At 42.7% G+C, this 18,149-nt stretch overlaps 1 protein-coding gene across 5 annotated transcripts in view; it reads left to right on the forward strand.

The window, feature by feature from the left end:
* The window catches only part of LOC136411772 (homeobox protein caupolican-like), a 38,743-nt gene extending 31,966 nt beyond the window's left edge, over nucleotides 1-6,777 (forward strand). For 4 of the 5 annotated variants that reach the window (XM_066394470.1, XM_066394469.1, XM_066394468.1 and 1 more), the window contains 7 exons: nucleotides 939-1,057; nucleotides 3,324-3,483; nucleotides 3,655-3,808; nucleotides 4,373-4,670; nucleotides 4,732-5,022; nucleotides 5,085-5,150; nucleotides 5,778-6,777. In XM_066394470.1, coding sequence (XP_066250567.1) covers nucleotides 939-1,057; nucleotides 3,324-3,483; nucleotides 3,655-3,808; nucleotides 4,373-4,670; nucleotides 4,732-5,022; nucleotides 5,085-5,124 — 1,062 coding nt within the window. In that variant the 3' untranslated portion in view covers nucleotides 5,125-5,150; nucleotides 5,778-6,777. The remainder of the gene's footprint in view (nucleotides 1-938; nucleotides 1,058-3,323; nucleotides 3,484-3,654; nucleotides 3,809-4,372; nucleotides 4,671-4,731; nucleotides 5,023-5,084; nucleotides 5,151-5,777) is intronic. The other variant, XR_010752349.1, reaches the window with a different exon arrangement.
* Nucleotides 6,778-18,149: the final 11,372 nt, after the last annotated feature.

Consider the following 18,149-nt stretch of genomic DNA (forward strand, 5'->3'; position numbering starts at 1 on the left):
ATCACGACATGCCTGGTCGTATTTGCGCAGAAGTGACGATTAAACTGCTGGTCGAACAACGGATTTATCATCGAGGCAATTATTTTAATGACAGAGGAAAACCAGGGAAAAGCATGTTCCGATACGACACGGTGGTTTGCATGACGGAGTGCCGTGCGCACCGGGACCAAAATAATAAAAGTAATAACAATAATAACGCGCCATTGTCATTGTGCACACACACGACATCCTTAAATTACCCGGTATCTCGTCCATCGACAAATAAGGTTGAATGCAATTTTTTTCTGCAGCGAGAGAGGTGATAATTTGAGCTTTATTCGTTTTGCTGATGCGTGCGGTTGTTAAAAAGCAAAAGCAAAATCACGAGACCTTCGACCAAAAATTTGTAATAAATATCACACACTCTAGACAAACCGAAAACCAAAAATATCGCAGTTATCACAGACACCTAGGACAGTGAAAAAGTCAATGATACTCAAGTCTGGTCATTTCAACGCAGTTACGAGCGAAAAATATAATAAAATTTCCGAAATTTTTGACTTCAGAAGACTCAATCAATGCTTGTAGTGAAAAAAATTAGAACCTCGTTAACGGTAGAAACAACACACTTAACGCCTCGTAAAATTTATGGCAATGTAAACCTACCCTTATTAAATACTAAGACAAACAAACTTCAACCGTTAGACAAACACGCGATATTGTGAAATTCGGAGGTTAAAATGTCTTCATATTGACAGGCGAAAATAAGAGCGAATCGAATCAAATACGGCTGACAGATTGGAGATTTTTTTTCAAAAGTTAGTTGCCACGTTAAAAATCAGCGACCATCTTGATCAGCTGTTGGTGGCAATCCTTTTTGACTTGAATATTTTTCCAAGATGGCCGCATTCGTTTGCCATCTTTTTTTCCGATATTCATAGTCATTTTTTTTTTTTCAGAGCAACCCTTACGGCCTGAAAGACGCCAGTGGGGCGACGGATATGCCGGCGTGGACCAGCGCGGGCCTCCAACCGACCACAGGGTATTATCCTTACGATCCAGCCTTGGCCGCCTACGGGTAAGTTGTCTGCGGATCAGCCCAAAAGGGGATCCGATAGCGATTTTATCGACTGCGACCGCAAAAGTGGGAAATAATGGTGCAATGCCACGACACGAAGGGCGCTTTTCACCTGCGGCGTCGCGACGACAGACGTCCCCATACGCCAATCGATATACGAGCGCCGTTTTCAGCCATTTTGTCTTACCGAGGGGGTCCGATTTGACTAGTAGACGTTGTTACGCTTACCCTTCTGTGCACTCTCAAATGTCTGTACAAATCGTAAAAAAAGTACATACGTCTATAGAGAAGTGCTGAGACTTTGGGGCTGTAGAGTCAGAGGCGTAGCAAATCTACGACAGTTTTGGATTATTATCGAAGTGTTTCTTCTTTATTTCATTTCTTCTTGCAAAATGTTCTCGAGACGACCGTGATTTATATGGATCAGGAACGTAAAATTCTGACATTTTAGATAAATGCCGAGACTTCGTGATAATAAAAAAGTGAAAGGCGTAGTAAAGTTTCTAACAGCCTTAAATAATTTTCCAAACATTTTGTCCTTAAATTCTCTTTTCCCCTTGAAGAAGCTCCGTTGCGCGACTCTGATTTATGAGTGTCAGAAGGGTGAACTACAAACGGTTATAGCGAACTGAGAAGAGAATGGAGAAAATCGTTGACAAATCGAGAGTTGGTTAAGTGTTGACACCGTAGACAAGTTAGACGCGTAGTTTACGTTCTCATTTAGAGTTAAATATATAAATATAATGGAAGTAAAGTATAGAACCAATAAAGAATTATTTAAGCATCATTGAGCGGGGGGAGGTTCTTAACAGCCCTAAAAAGTCTTTCAAAAGGCTACATTTTTTCTGCTCAGTGTCTTAGCCTAACAGGTCGTAAATGCAATTATTGTCGTCACTGTACCCAGAACTGCCATTGGTTGTATTCTTCCCCTCTCTAAAACAACCTCTAGACTAGATGCAGCAAAATGACTATAATTTTCTCTCCACAAAACCGACAGATTAGCATCGACGCGTTCCGCCTCTCCAAGCACACCCCGACTAGCTCCATAAATCCTAAACAGCTATTCACACCCCAGATTGACTGGAAAACACTAAACTCAATTAAACCATCAATCTACCCTTATAAAAGACTTAAACGTCGAGGGGAAGGCTGTCCGCCCCGCTGCAGGAGAAAACCCCAAGTCAGCAGGGGGAATTCGGGGGGGAAGTGTGGCAAACGGCGGCATGCGGTGGAAATAGGAAAGAACTTTTCAGGTCAGGATAGGCCGTGGAAAGTATTCCGTGGATAGTTTCTAAATTTGCTAGAGTCCGCGCCTGTGCATTTCGCCGCCTTTTCGATGTCTATTCGAGGCTCTTCGGGAAAAAAGTAGCACAGAGAGTTTAATAGGGGTGAAACCACTCAAAGTATAATCAAAACCCTCGCTTGCGGAAAACGAGGCCCCCATGCATTTCCCGGTCTGGCAGCTCTGCACAAAATAATTGACTCTCGTGATAAATCTGTTTTTTTTTTTGGGATGAGTGTGTGGAAATGCGTTTTGAGGGTGAATTGTTCCATATTATGAAGTTTACTCGAGTCCGTTGACGCGTTTTAACGGGGCATTAAGAGCCGTAATAACCCGCACTGCTGATGGCAAATAATAAAAGTCTCTTAAATATTTATCGAGAATCTCATTTTTTATTCAACAGATCCCGTCCGGGACTTGTTAAACGAGGTGTCTGCAAGATTTGCCAACACACATAGTATTATGCTTTATTTGTTCAATTACCGATCCCATTGTTCTCCCGAAATGAAACCCGATACTATCGGAGAGGGCGCGGTTCTTTATTTTGGGGCCTTTTAGAGAGGTTTGACACCTCGGACTTTTGTTTCTTTTACGGCCTCAGGTATCGCGAGAAAGAGAGAAAGACCTCCGAAAACAGAAATCTCCGTCCAATATAACGTTCTGATTGCATGTCTGTCCTTAATTTAATACAGCTGCCATGTAACTACCTCTTGTATATGGTATTGTAATTTTTGAAAAATCCCGGCTCGCCATGGAAAGCGGATGTTTTTTCCCCCGGCTAAGGCTGACTCTTTGACAAGGGAATGATATTGGAAATTTGACACTTGCTGCATTTCTAACCTCAACCATTTGCCAAATTGGCTAATTATTTATACGAGCCAAAACATTTGCTTTTTTGACGAACCTGGATTTTATTGTAGTTCGGAATAATGAATATTTTTGGTAGAAATGGGACGAAATCACGTAACGAAATCACTTTTGCAGATACGGTGCCGGGTACGACTTGGCGGCACGGCGGAAAAACGCGACGAGGGAGTCGACTGCCACCCTCAAAGCGTGGCTGAACGAACATAAAAAGAACCCTTATCCGACCAAAGGGGAGAAGATTATGCTGGCGATTATCACCAAAATGACTTTGACACAGGTAAAAATTTTTTAATGCCTTTGCAGGTAAAAGAATGCGATTGCTTATACGTTTAGTGTTAAATAGAATGTGTTTTTAGAAATTCGGTCAAATTTCGATGAGCTGAGATTAAATCAATCCACCACTTCCCTCCAGCCAATTAATGTTTGAAGATGAACATTATTGTTTCAGGTGTCGACGTGGTTCGCAAACGCCCGCCGAAGATTGAAGAAAGAGAACAAAATGACGTGGGAGCCGAAGAACAAGACCGAGGACGACGATGACGCGCTGGTGTCCGACAGCGACGATAAGGACAAAGACGACGAGGACAAGCGCGACGAGATCGGTAAGCTACGCGACGCAAATCCCCAATTGAAACGTCGAAAAGCGGACTAATTCGGGGAAGAAATTAGAAAACAATAGGGAGTTAAAAGCCTAAAGGCCGCATTCGAGGGTCGTTCGCAGCGATTTTATAATTGAACGAGACCGGAGCCCTTCTGATATAATTAAGGGTTATATAGTTAGGGAAAGATCTTTATTTAAAGCTGTTTAGGGGGGTGCAAGTGCCAGGAGCGTATACCGGGAGATGGTGCAATTCTATAGGCGAATTTTTGAAGATTTTTAAAATATTATTTGGCAAGCAAACTTGTTATGGGAATCAGGAATTTATGTATTGAATTTTGCTTTTGACCTAGGGGAATGGGTTAAAAAATATTTTAGAAGAAGCTCCCGGTCTAGCATTTGTTTGTTCGGGGGCTGCAAAGGGCACATTAGCCGCGAACATGATTACGGAGAGTAAAGGGTGTCAAAATGAAAATGATATTTTATTAAGAGACAGCGCCCCTCAGGACGAATAAAGGGGTTCATTTCGGGCATTGACAGTTAGACATATCGCTTTTTTCCATCGCAGACATACACGGCAGAATAAAATCGGAGCGCACGAAAGATCTGGACGACGACGACATGACAGACGAGGATCGCAAAGACGACATTTTGGGCAACAACATGCATCACATTCTGAGCAACGGTTATGCACTCAAGTCCGAAATCAAGAACTCGGACTGTGGAGTGCCTCTGCCACCCTCGAAGCCCAAAATTTGGAGTTTGGCGGACACGGCCGCCTGTAAAACCCCTCCGCCGCCGCCGCCGCCCAGCCAAGGGGGTCAGTGGTTGGGCAGTTCGAACGGGTTCGCGTTGCCCAGTTCCAGGTGCGGTTCTGCCTGCAATTGCTTAATTTGCGCGGCATGTAAACAGGACTTTCTCCTGCAGGTATAACTCGAGCGGCAATTTTTTAGCCGGCCACTGTCAGCAGGGTTTTCCCGAGGTCCAGACGGACACCCCTCCACAGACGCCTCCCAACCTCAAGGTATCGAACCTGAACGGCAACGTGGCGCCGTGCTCAAACAGCGGGTACCCTCAGAACTCGAGCAACAGCGGCTTTCTGGGCGGTTTCGGGAGGGTCAACAGTCCTCAGAGGACGCAGGCACAAAATCCGCAACCGATGAATTCTTCTTCGGGGAGTGTTGGCGATAACGCGGCTTTTAAGCCCTTTTACAAGAGGTAAGGAGTTTCCACCAACTTCCCTTATTATGTTGTTCTATTCGATTTCTCTTTGTGCACAGCTCGCAGAGCTTGAACGGAGGCTTCGTATCGCCAGTATGAGCAGCGTGGTCTCCACTGCGTTAAACGTAAGTAATTTTTCTTTACTTTGTTGCACTCAACCGGTCCAAATCTCGCTCAATTTGTCAACGTCTGAAAGGTGGCGATAGGACTTTCATTCATTTTGGTCCAGCATAAATGGGTGTGTATAATATACTCATTCGGTAATCGTTCACTAAAATGGGGGACGTTCAAGAGACATATATCTGACATGGTGCTGCCGAATTACCGATTTATCATTGAATCACTCTGTATAATAGCAAAGCTCCTTCAAATTGAAAATTTAATTTGTAAACTAATACGGGTCTATCTATTGATTTCGAATAATGTCCGGTCGAATAACAAAACAAATTGCCGATGAGAGATTAGAGGAAAACAATTTAAAATTCTTTGACTTTATCTCTCCATTGTAAAGGTGTTTCTTAAGAATGTATTATGTCATAGTCGGATTGGTTTCCTTTAGATGGTCGTGATACGTTGCGGGATTTAATAAGGTTGAGAAAGCCTTGGGAAAAACTACTTTGTTTGGTCGAATGAAAGCACATTGAGAGTAATGTCAAACTGAACTGGTTGTGATTTTTTCCAAGGCTTCTGTCTGTCTGCATTAACAATAAACACATCCCTGGGTCCCTAATAAGCCGCATTGTTTGTTTCAGGACGATCATCCAATCGAGGGCAAGTGCAAAGAACAAAACTCAGAGCGACACGGACCGTTCGTTGACTTTTAATGGCAGATTCTGAATCTGCACAATAATGTATATTTGTATAATAAAGATGCATTTTAGTAATTTATCTGTGATACTGAACAAAACCGTTAGGCTGACAATGGCAATGTTAGGTTTCATTTCGACGATTACTGTTGCGTTAAGAGAACGTGATTTTTAATCGAACTAGCACAATCTCGAATATTAATTAGCGGACCCATTTTCTTGTTTTGGGTTTGGACAGAGATAGATAGAGAGATAGAGAGAGAGAGAGAGCGAGGAGAGCTTATAATGTTGGACAGGCTTAAGAGTTCCTATGTTGGAAATTCGTTATTGGTAACAAATTAAATCGGCGATTGGGACTGATCTTCTTTTCATTGTGATTGTACTACGTGTTAAGTTATGGAAAACCCTGCGGTGTCATAGAGTCAGTCAATTGTGCAATATGTGATGCAGAGTGGCAGTGGCAGCGGCAGCGGCAGCGGCAGCGCGTACAATTCTCAAACTCCGTTTCTGTTTGTTACAAGACACTTGACTTCCGTGGCACCGTGCGATTTTCCGAAAGGTATAAATAAATATACGTAGGAATTCTGACACCTTCACCATTCTCGTGCAACGCTCATTAAAAAGAAGTCCTATTCCCACGTACTTATTTGTTGCTCGTGTCTCTAGCCAATTAACTATTATTATTATTATTATTGTTATTCGACGAACAGTTTACCATATCACACACGAACAAATTGTAAGATTTTTACGATTATTCTTACTATTATTATCATTACGAATAAAATTTAAGTAATAATTATTATAATATATATTTTTGTTGGCTCTTCTTTAAGCCTGATTTTATTTGTGTACATAAACATATTTCTCTGTTTTTATTGTACAAAGTTAGATGTATAGTATTACATATTATTGTCTTTATTGAAATAAAGCATTAACGATCTTGGACCCGATCAGCATTTTATTTAATTGTACGCCCCTGACCGGCTGTTATGTGCGGCCCGTTCCGAGAATACCCGCCGGGTACCATAGGAAGGAAGTGGTTCCCTACTGGTAGCCCATACGGACTTTCGAAATGAGCCATAAAACATAGAAAATGTCAATGTAAATACGGGAGAATAAATTTCGAAATAAAGGAAAACGCGTGGGGTGTCCTTTGACAAATGTTCCCGCATTATAACGATTGGTGTTACCTCGAAATTTCGACTTTTATGCGTTCGACAAAGACAGATCAATTGTTATGAATCGAACCAGTAAACGAAGAGTGCTCGAAAATAACGATAAATTACGAGAAATTAACATACGTGAAAAATTACTAATTAAAAACTAGATGGGATTTATGCGTACAAGGGCCGGTTTTTAAACCACTTCATAAGTGTTTCCAATTAAATCGTTTTTAACTATCACTCTGACTAATCGCAATCAATTAGTCTTTACATTGTCATGGAAACCTAGTGGCTATTGCTGTAACAATTGATTGGAAATTGCCCCTGGGGGTATCAATTTAGAATTTAGGCCCGACCGACTGGGAGTAGGCAGAACATGTATTTATTATACGGGAGACTTCACGAGGACTCGCAGTTCTCAGCAGAGAGAAGCGGACTAGTGCCCCTGCTGCAACCAGATTCGCGAAACATGCCCAATTAACTTGAGGAAAAAGAGAATATTATCGACTTTACTTTATGAGCTCCTCTAGTTAGTTTCCCGGCCCCTTCAATTTATCCGTCTATTAGTGACTGAGCTTGGTCAGTTGGGTATATGTCAAAGTCGCCTCTTATGACACCCAGGATCTTGGTCTTTTCTTCCAATTTTTTAAGAAAGATCAAAGCGTGAGCGTGTCGAAACGTGAAAAAATTTGAATCGTTTCCTCGTGACAGTCGCCCGTTTTTCCGCGTTGCAAACACGCATCGCCAAAAATCGAAAAACACACCGACGCCCCATTAAACCTCGTGCACCCTCCAGAGGTACCGACATCCACCAAACGCGTTACCATAAATAAGTAAATTTACATTATCTTTCAATTTTGAGGCCGAAACTGATTTAGCGGGTGTCTCGACAAAACGACCATCATTTTTACGTGGTAGGAAGGATCGAGGTTCGCGGGGCAATTAAGTGCGTTGCTCTTACCAAAATTGTCAGGAACTCAATGATTTAATTCGGGACAGATGCCTGGTAAGCGCACAACGCATAGAAAGTTGGCTTCATGTTGATGTAGATGATTTAATGACTCACCCTGCAACTTTTTCACCATCGTGGACCATCTGGGCCTCTGCAAACAAGAAGGAAATGCAGTCAGCAACACCGAAAATGCCGATTAAGTTTCCAAAGGAATATTAATAACCGCAGTTATTATTAACCAGAACAATGTCTTAATGTTTACGTCCGGGGAGTCCATAAATCAGTGGTGTTATTTATAATCCCCGGGTCCCCACAAAATACAATAATAATACCGGGATAGATTCTCGAAAATCGGTCGTATAAATCACCGAAAATCGTGTTTATAAGTTATTCAAATTATAAATAAAATCGTTGACGTTTTTTACAAATTTAACATAAAAAGCCCTACTGGGAACAGCGAGAACTACCTTGTCAAAAGGACCCCTGCGGCGCGATTCGGAAAAATGGAGTCGTCGAGTTTGGGGCATTTTTTAAAGGAATCCTGAAGGGCACCAAGGCAGACCACCATGAAACCCGTGTTTGTCCACAACAAAGATTTTCTGTGTAAATAGCACGCAACTCTAGTATCGCTCAAAAGATAATGAATGGCCCTAGAGTGACAGTTATTGATGCTCTCGAAAGATGCCGAAGAATAGGAAGATGTCGATCGGGGAGGTCTTATTTGGCCCAGATTCGGGTACCGACGCACACATGACGCCCCGACGAGTCGTCTTTTCGGGTCGCGGCCATAAACCACGGGACGACGTCCCGGTGCATTTGTCCCATTGTCTTATTGTCTTCGTGCACGGCGCTCGTGAGCCCTCCCGGTCACGTGATTTATAGCCGGTGTTGCAGCGGAGTATGCGGCGCCACTGTCCGGGCGCCCCCTCGTGCTGCGCCCCCCGTCTCGCAAGGAATTTCTATTGTTTCGCGCTCTCCTTGTCTCGTTTCTCGTTTTAATTTAGTGCCCAGAAAAGAAACGGATGTCGGCGACGGACACGAAAATCCACCCTGGAAACAAATGCGCGATACGCCAAGAAAATAAGATAAATTTGCGCGCAAGCGCACAATTTGACGATTGGTCGCTTTTGAATGAGCCTCAAAAAGTCTGGTCACAACAAACCAAATACTTTATAGTCGTTCTAATGAGAAGAGGCAAAAGTTTCACCGAATCTGATCGACTGTGATTTTGACTTTGACGTTAAAACTTAAGGTAACCTAGCGACTCGGTTAGCGCGCATGCGCGCATTACAATTTCCTGGTTTCAGTGCCTTCTCGCCTGTATTTTCCTTCTATCCGACACCCCACTTCCTTCGAATCCTAAGGGTTGTTGTTCCACAAGCTGGATACATTTCGCTTCGCGGCACTATACCGACGCAACATTAAGGCCTTAACACTAAATTGTACAAAAGATAGCGGAGAGATACACGGCCCGATAAGAGTGAAAAACGTTATAGTTACTCAAACAATGAGGTAGTCGCGCTGAAGATGTCATAAATTACCCCCATGGGGTCCGGGCTGGCCCCCCTCGGACTGCGTGGCGCGACCGGCCCTGTGAAAGCCCCTATAGTTCGGTATAAGCGAGTTTTGTTTTCTGTTAGTTTTGGATTTGATAATTAGACCCTAAATTTTTCTTCGAAACGCTAATGTTCGACTGAAGTGCTCGAAAACAGGCGATTTAAATGAAAAACTTTCCTTAATCTGAGTCCACGCCGGACGTCAATAGAAGCGATTGCCTTTAAAATCTTGAAGAATCGGGCAATTCATTGGATAAAGAAACAGGGGCGCGTATACTTTCGCACGTTGCTGTTCAAACGATTAGATTGGCAACATAAAAAAATAGCTAAATGAAAAAAATGAAGAAAGATACTTTTAGAAGTAGCCGGCATCATTGGAGAAGCCGGTTAGCGTTATTTTCATCGTTCAGCCAGTCAGTGACGTTACGCCGAGATGGCGACCCTTCTAAATGAAGTCGATAACAAGATGGCGAATAGAAGCCATTACGTCACATTATTTTTTCCTCAAAAATGGTCATGTGGCACCTCATATAGAAGGTCTCATTGAAGACGGTTAATTTCCAAAAATTTCAGGTTCCGTAACCAGCCCCTATCCAAGATGGCGGCTGTCTACTTAAGGACTTGAGTTATTGGTGAGGTAGGGCAGTGGGCGCAATGAATCAAACGGCCGTCGACAGGCAGAAAAAGTGGCTACAAGACACCGGCCGATGGAAATACGCCCGGGGAAAGTGTTAAATCTAACAACGCGACCATTTAACATCTTCGGCTGTGTTTCTATAATTTATAATTGGCCATGAAGTGCCCGCCGAGAGGAGTATCGTGAATAAGTAAAATAATTATTGGCTCGGACAGAATGGCCGGCTTAACGGCCGGAACACCGACTGCGCTCAAATTGATAACCCGATGTTTCGGTTCTCGATCGCGGCCTCCGACGCTCGTAAACTTTGCCCGTTTATTTGAGACACGAATTAAGCCGTAAGACGGACAAATTCGCGTATACGTAGGCCCGATGACAGGTATAAAGCAGCAGAGACCCCATAAAACGGATCGTCCATGCATACGGGAAAAAAGTCCATTCATAAAAAATAGCCCCCTAAAAAGTCACCTAATTGATGTTCTGTTGTTTTTTGCCTAATTCTCGGCCCGGACACGGTTATGCCATTAAAACGTCGACCCTATCGGCCGAAGGATCTCCGAGGAGAAAGACAAATTAAATGGGACCTGAGCGGGTCGGATTTTCGGTACTCGGATGGTACCTCGCTCCAATTGAATTTTTCCCAATTTTTCAGTCATAATGGGGGGATTAATGGTGCCCAAAAAACAAAAGCAAAAACAGTTGAGCGAGCGAAACAAAAGCCGAGACAAGCGCGTGGGCCGCGCGCATACGCTTAAACCTCATTTATTAAGGCCCTGTCTGCACAATTAAAATATATATTCGTATTTGGACAATTTATGTTATTGATCGTCTATACGGGGTTCCGATGGTTCCATTCATCTTTCCGAGTTATGTTCGATGGGTCTTCAAGGAGGACTTTCCTTCCTTCTCCGGGCATCTCAGTCGCCCCCTCGAAATCCGGTTTTTTAACTTTTCGCCTCGAAAACCATTTGCCTTTGTCAGGCTTATCTTAACTTTTATTCTTATTGGCTTTAGTCACCGTCGTTACGTCGACCATCATCAATAACGGCCGTCCTCTGCCTTGTTTTCGATTTCGGGATATATTTTTAATTTAGAGGACCTTTCGACACCTATCCGGCGGGAGAAATTTGAATGTGTCGAACCGGCCTCGCCGTAAAACCGAGATAACTCGAAAACAAGTCGTTAGTGGCTACTTATCGAGCAAATACCGAGATTTAATTGTGTAATATTCCCCATCAAAAGCTTTTATGTCCCGGATAAGAGGTACAATGTTTCCATTGCTCGTTTTTAATTATATTCTACTTTTCGAGTGGTCACTGAAACAGTTCCCGAGATAGTGACTTAACGCTGGCGGGGGCGATACCATGCTGGCCATTTTATTGGCAATCGAATCGGCGACAACCTTAGATTTCGTCGTTGCGAAACTGTCGATTCGTCTGAAAGGAAAATGAATAATTTAAAAAATCGTAGCCCTTAAGATAGAACCCGCGCGCCAACGGATTTGGCCCTAGAAGCGAGGCTGAGCGCCCTCTAACGGCTCAAAAATTGAGGCTGTCGTAGAACGGAAAAGAGGGGAGGTGCAGGGGCTCTTTTGCCAAAATTGCGAGAATATCCCAGATTTCCTCATTAAAGACGTTTAAACATTTATAGCTCCTAAAACGGATTCCGCACGCCCATGGTTTTACTTCTATGGGCCATACTGAAGGCTACTCAAAAAGGAAAACGTGTGGAAAACGCTGAGCTGCTGAGAGTAGTTTCAGCAAACAAACTCTTTAATAATTATGAAATAAAAAATTATAGCGCCGAAAATAAAAGTCGGAGCTACGTCAATGGTTTCCTTTTACGAAGCATGCGCCGAGCATCCTTTAGCAGATAAAATTGTCGAAATGTTTCTAGGAAAAACAGAGGCGTAGTGAGATTTTTGACTTAAAAAAAATGTAGAAAATCGTAGCTCGTAAAGTCGAACCCGCAGGCCCACGATTTTGATCGCAGAAGCGGTGCCGACTGCCTTTTAAATATTCAAAATTTAGCACTGTTCCTGCACAAAAGTCGAGGACTAGTATTTAGTGAGATCAATCATATACGCCCATGGTCTAATCCCTGGACTTGGGACTTCATAAGATGCCCAAAACATTTACCTTTTTCTGCATTTGAAAAGCGGAGAGGGAGATTTCCGCGGAAATTTTCCGGCGAACGCCGGAAAATCTGTGCGTCGCTCGACGTAAAGAAGTGGAGGTTGCATGGTAGCGCGCCCATTAAACCGCTATTAAATCTCCGGTTGTTAATTTTCGATATCTGAAGAATTATTGTTACGATTTCAAAAGGCGAAAAGTTGTTTTACACGGTTCGGACCGCGGCTTTAATCTTAAGGTCCTTGTCGGGACACGAGGTTTTGTCCGCGGGTACCACAAAACAATTATCGATAAATCGCTTTTAATTTCGCCTTTTCCGCACGTTTCTCGATCATTTTGGGCCCTTTTCGCTCCTCGGCGGGGTTCTTTGAAAAAACTCGAAAATTCCCCGAAATCGTGGTCCGATTTTCGGACCAGATAAGACAGGCATTTCCATTCAGGGCAGCGTATATTTGAATTAAATTTATTTCGATTACTAGAATGATCGGAACTTCGATAACGCGGGCCCGATTTAATGAACCTGACCGGTGGACACCTCATTTTTTTCCCATCCCAACGTGGGTTTTAACCCGACGACTCCGTTCGGAGACAAAGAGCGCATTCCCCCGTTCGGCACGAAGGGCATCTGAGGGCAGTTTATTAAATCGGAACATGATTGATGCAAATGCGGCCCTCGCGAGATGGAAATTTGCAAATACAATTCGGAGGCGCAAGATTAATGATTCCGAGATATTGCAAGGCGTCTCCTACTTTTAATAATACCGACTAATCGAAACAAACGCGAATTTCCCATCTCGAACCAGCCAAATCCCAATAAAAATACCATCCAAACCCCAACAAACAAAAATATAAACCCGCCGGGCTTCGTGGTGCCACCTGTGGGGAATTACACGAACCGAAACCGGCTAATAAATAAATGAGAATCGTGAATTGTTTCAGGTGTTCTTTTGCTCGGCGGCGTTGCCGCCTTCTCGCTGTTTTACCTGATAATTGCGCATCGACAGCGTATGCTTCGGTACAGGAAATCAAAGGGAGGTGGCAACTGCGCCTGAGCAGTACCTTATTAAGTCAAAGTCCAGGAATGCAGTACTAAGTACTTGCTTAAATCAAGCTTTGGCCAATGGGAGAAAAGAGGAGGGTACCGCGAATGAATGCGGGTCTTAGGATGTTGGTTGGATCTAATTACTATATTGGTACTTTTCAGGCAGGGATTTGAGATAGTGCCAACTTCGTGCCATCGCAAAGAAGCATAAATAGACACTTTTGCGCGCACAAAAACTAGACTTTAACATCGGCCAAGCCTACAGTACCATGCGTAGTGACTAAACAGACATGGTACCCGCGGCGTTGCGTACTGCATAAAATCGCTCAATTCAGTTTTTATATTTCCAGCAAAACATGCAAATTTTAATTGTGTAGAAAATAAAAAGTTACTCAACCTTGTTGCGATATATAATTAGGCCATTAGGTTAGTAACTCTCTGAGTTTTTCCATAATCGAACAAAGGTGGTACTGTATCTCCCAGTGGTGGTACCACATTAACACTTTAAAGTCGCCAAGCAACCTATCTCTAGGGTTTCTGGTGGCCCCTAAACAAGAATCGGCTATGTAACATAATTGTTTAAAATTTTTCCTGGTTGCTATTTTTGGGTCGGTTCCACTCCGTATTTCTCACAGATTGTGGAAATGTGTGCTATATAGGAATTTGACAGTCGGAGTATGGACTCTGGTGCTCCCAGATGCACGGAAGGAACACTATTTTCTACCTAAAAGTTTTTTAATTTATTTTTTAAATTTAATTATATACAGAGATACGCGGATGCTCAGGTACTAGACAAGTCGCCAAGACGTGGCGGCCACTGAAACGATGGGTCACTACGACCCTCCCAGCTCCGCCGAGGGACGTTCATTTCCAGCGCTTTTTTCATTGGAAACTTAACGATTTACGCGGTCCCTTCTGGCTTTTTCAGTAGCGTCCGCACATTAAAAGCTGAAAAAGCAGTGGTGCTTCGTATCAGCTGAGTTTCTCTGGACATCTGTCGAGTTAACACTCCAGAGACGGCAGAGCGGAATTAACAACCAGGCACAGGTGCGGGCGGATAAAATACTGTTTCGAGAATGGTACCGTTGGAATAATGGTACCAGCACCACTTTCAGATTGGGTACTCATTTCCGGCTAATTTTTCCCGGGAAGTTTTACGGATTCGGCCATTTCTCAGCGAGACCTAACGGAACCCTTCCCGGTTCGAAAATTCGCGAAACGGACCTTTTCGATCTCTGTCCGGCGTCGCTTTTCGAGAAACCGCTCTCTGCCGTTCGAAGCGAAAGTTGAACGACCCTCAAAAGGCAAATTCTTGAAAATTACTAAAAAAAGCAAACAGGCGGTCCCTCGACCCCTCGTGGACTTTCGTAAGCAAACAGCGTCCCCTTTCGGCCTCTCGCAAAGGTCCATCAAATGGTGATAAAACACAAATATATGCCGAAAAAGTACAAGCCAGCGGCTCCTTTGAGAAATCCAAAGAGTATGACAAATACCCGATATAAGTGTATTTATCGATGCTCTCCGAAAACACAACTTGAGGAAAGTTCTCCGTGCGTGTTTGACATCGGTTTTTGAAGCTCAAATATTGGCCTTGTTCCTCCGGGCCGGATCGGTATCGATCCGCTCCGATCAGACGTAATCCCGAAAGGCAATCAAGGCTCGTGACTTGGATAATTGACAGCTATTTAGGTGTCAAATCAAATATTCAGCAAACACATACGATGCATTAAAATATCAGTTAATATTGAAGAGTTCCTGATTTTATCGTAAAACCAAGAATGACGGCCCTAATGAAGGAATAATTATTCAGCTCCGTGGCGCATTTCACGTATTATACACGCTCACAGAAACGGCATTCACATCCACATAACACCATATCTCATGTCTGGAGTGCTCATAATTCCGTCGTCGAGTCTTTTCTACGAGTTTCTAGCACCCTTGTAAACCCATGTCTCAAATGTTATTCGTCTCGCTTCTTGACACTCTTAACAGGCCAGAGCGACGGGATTTTTCCATCTCCGTTGACGTCAAGAACACTTTGCCAATTAATAGCTTGCAGGCCTCCAAATTAATCCTACCCAACACGGAACAGACCGTGTTTACATGAATATTGATATGTGTTCAGCATGTCTATACAATTAGCGACAATATCGCTTTATTGGTAATGGAGAATATGCCAAAACGGCCTTTGTGTTTGGCTGGAAAAGCCCAATTCGCCTCGAGAGTTAGGAGGCCCATTTAAGCCCCCCTCTCTCACTCGACTCTGTAACATTTGGCTCAATCTATTATCAAGGCCCTTTAATTAATACGCATAATACTTGCCTCGGCTGTATATTAATTAGTGCTCCAACTCACCGAGCGAAGATGGAGAACTAATAAGAAGTTTACTTGGGGATAAGTTTCGGGCGACAGCGGCTCTGTGTGCCGCATTAAAAATTAGTTTTCGAATTTTCCGGGCGAGGAAAAATTCACGAAATCGTCTTCATCGGGGGAAGACCGTTCATGGGAGGGGAGGTTAAACCGCGAAATCCTCCAGAAAAAGCTAGCCTGAAGTTGGTTGAAATGCGAGGGTGGTAGGTACTGCCACGATGCTTTGCTCAGGCTACTAAGTGCCCTCTGCTACATTCTAGTAGATCTCCACCATCGGCGAATCTCTTCCAACCGAAAAACGGAGGAGAACAGGGCCGGACCCAGGCAATTTGCCGCCCTGTACAAATCGCCCTCATCCCGCCTCTGATACCTGAACCGATCTGCTTTTACATATTGCGCGAACCCGGTCTTGTGCGTAATAAGAGGTTGTTTCCCCAGAAACTCAGTGACTCAGAGAACCTGGCAGAAAGGGCACAGTTTAAAAAAAAATCAATTTTTTACAAACTCGTTTTAAGCGCGTTTTTGATGGCAATAATCGTGCCTCTGTGTCTTAACTACACATGGTGTTCCTAAATGTCATGTACGCACCAAAAGGGGTGATTCTTTGGCTTACTTCATGACTAAAACGTCACATAAACGCACGTCCGCAAACGTTTCGTTACCTATCTACAGGTGGCGATCAAATTTCAGAAATTATTCAGTTTTTTCTTTATATCTCTTGCAGTTTTTGAGATATTTAGTTAAAATTTGAAATGTAGTCTACGCTATAACGCTCACATCATTGGGCGTGTTAAATGGTTTTGAAAACCTACAGGATGATATTTTTTCAGGGGTCACGTCCCTTCTATTCCCCCGAACTTTTTCGCGCTGGGAGATTCTAAAACAAAATAACTTTTTTATTTTATTTAGAAACTCTTCGGTCTTCTGCAGTTTTTCCTGTTTGCTTCGGTTATCGAGAAAAAAATAAAAAACGACTTTCTGTGATTCGGCACATGAAATTTAAATTTATCATTGGTAAGCAACCATTTATTACAGGTAATCTCCTATTTTTAAGAATTTAGAGAGTTTATTTAAAACTACCTATTAAAAATTAAAGCCGGAATGACCCTAAATGATAACCTAAATAATAATAAAAATAACGTTAACGAGGACACTACGTTACAGTAACTGTTGAAAATGACCTCCTCCAACCTTTATACATCCCCTGCCTTTTTTCTCTCTAATGCCCGTGCTCTTTCGAACACTTTGGAGTATTTCTTATGGTTCCAAACGCATCAAATATTCGATTTCGCATTTCATCAATAATATCACCTTTTTTACTTTTTTTTATTTCAACACCCTGTAGAAAGGCAACGAAGCGCGGATCTACGTTTATATGAACTTTTAGTCATGAAACGAGCTAAAGAATAACTCCTTTCCATATGCACGTGATAGTTAGGAACACCCTTAGTAATCAAGTTGTAAATTTGCGAGTTTATGTGCTGTAAACAGATAATTATTTCCCTAGAAACTCATTGGTGTAGGAGGTTTGCTCGAGAAAGTATAATTCTCCAAAAAACTCCCTTTTTTACAAAACCCTTTTAGTTGTGTTTTGTAGTCAGCAAATGAACCCTAACTACGCCTCTGTCTATTAACTAATCAAATTGCAAATATGGCTAAGTAACCATTATAAGCAAAATAAATTAAAAAAATCTTCATTGTGTATCGAGAAAAGAGACAAAAGAGTAGGGCAAAAAACTCTTAATGAGGGCCGTAAAAGAATTCAAAGTAGTAAGGGATTACTTTTTTAATTTTCTCACGACTTTTCCTTCTAGTGATACATCGACGCTCCGTGTTTCTAAAGCTTAAAAAATAGATATTGAGAATGAATTTTGATAAGAAAAAATGCGATTTTGGGAGCTGAACTGAAATTCGACTAAAGAGCCAAAAAATAAGTCTCTTGGCTGTCAAAAACTGCAAATCAGAATAAATGAAAGATATCTGTTACGGGACCAACATGACTCTTTCCATTAATTTTTAGAGAACCCAGTGAAGATTGATGAATCCGACACATCATTTCAACAGCATCCACCATCGCTAGGTTGCTTTATGTACTTCACAGGTTCTACATTACTACTAATGTCGAACATTAGGGCCAGCCAACACGTGCTACTTTTCTATGCGACGACAAGCGGGAAGTACCAAATGAACCACTGGATATCAACCGGTTCCTGTCAAATTATTCATTTTCAACGTATTCACACCCGAGAATACGGATTTCATCTTCAATTTTATTAATTTTATATCAAAGCAAAACGCGTCTCCGCTGGCAACTTCCGGCGAAACTTTGCGACGTTGAATTAACAAGCTGACGTAATTGAACTCCCCCAAGTTGCACCCCCCCCCCCCACCCCATTGGCCCTTTCTAAAGAGGCGCGTTCTTGATTTGTACACAATAAGACGTTACAATAATACGATCAGTAGGAA

Source organism: Euwallacea similis, chromosome 10, assembly GCF_039881205.1.
Source record: "Euwallacea similis isolate ESF13 chromosome 10, ESF131.1, whole genome shotgun sequence".
Classification (NCBI taxonomy): domain Eukaryota; kingdom Metazoa; phylum Arthropoda; class Insecta; order Coleoptera; family Curculionidae; genus Euwallacea; species Euwallacea similis.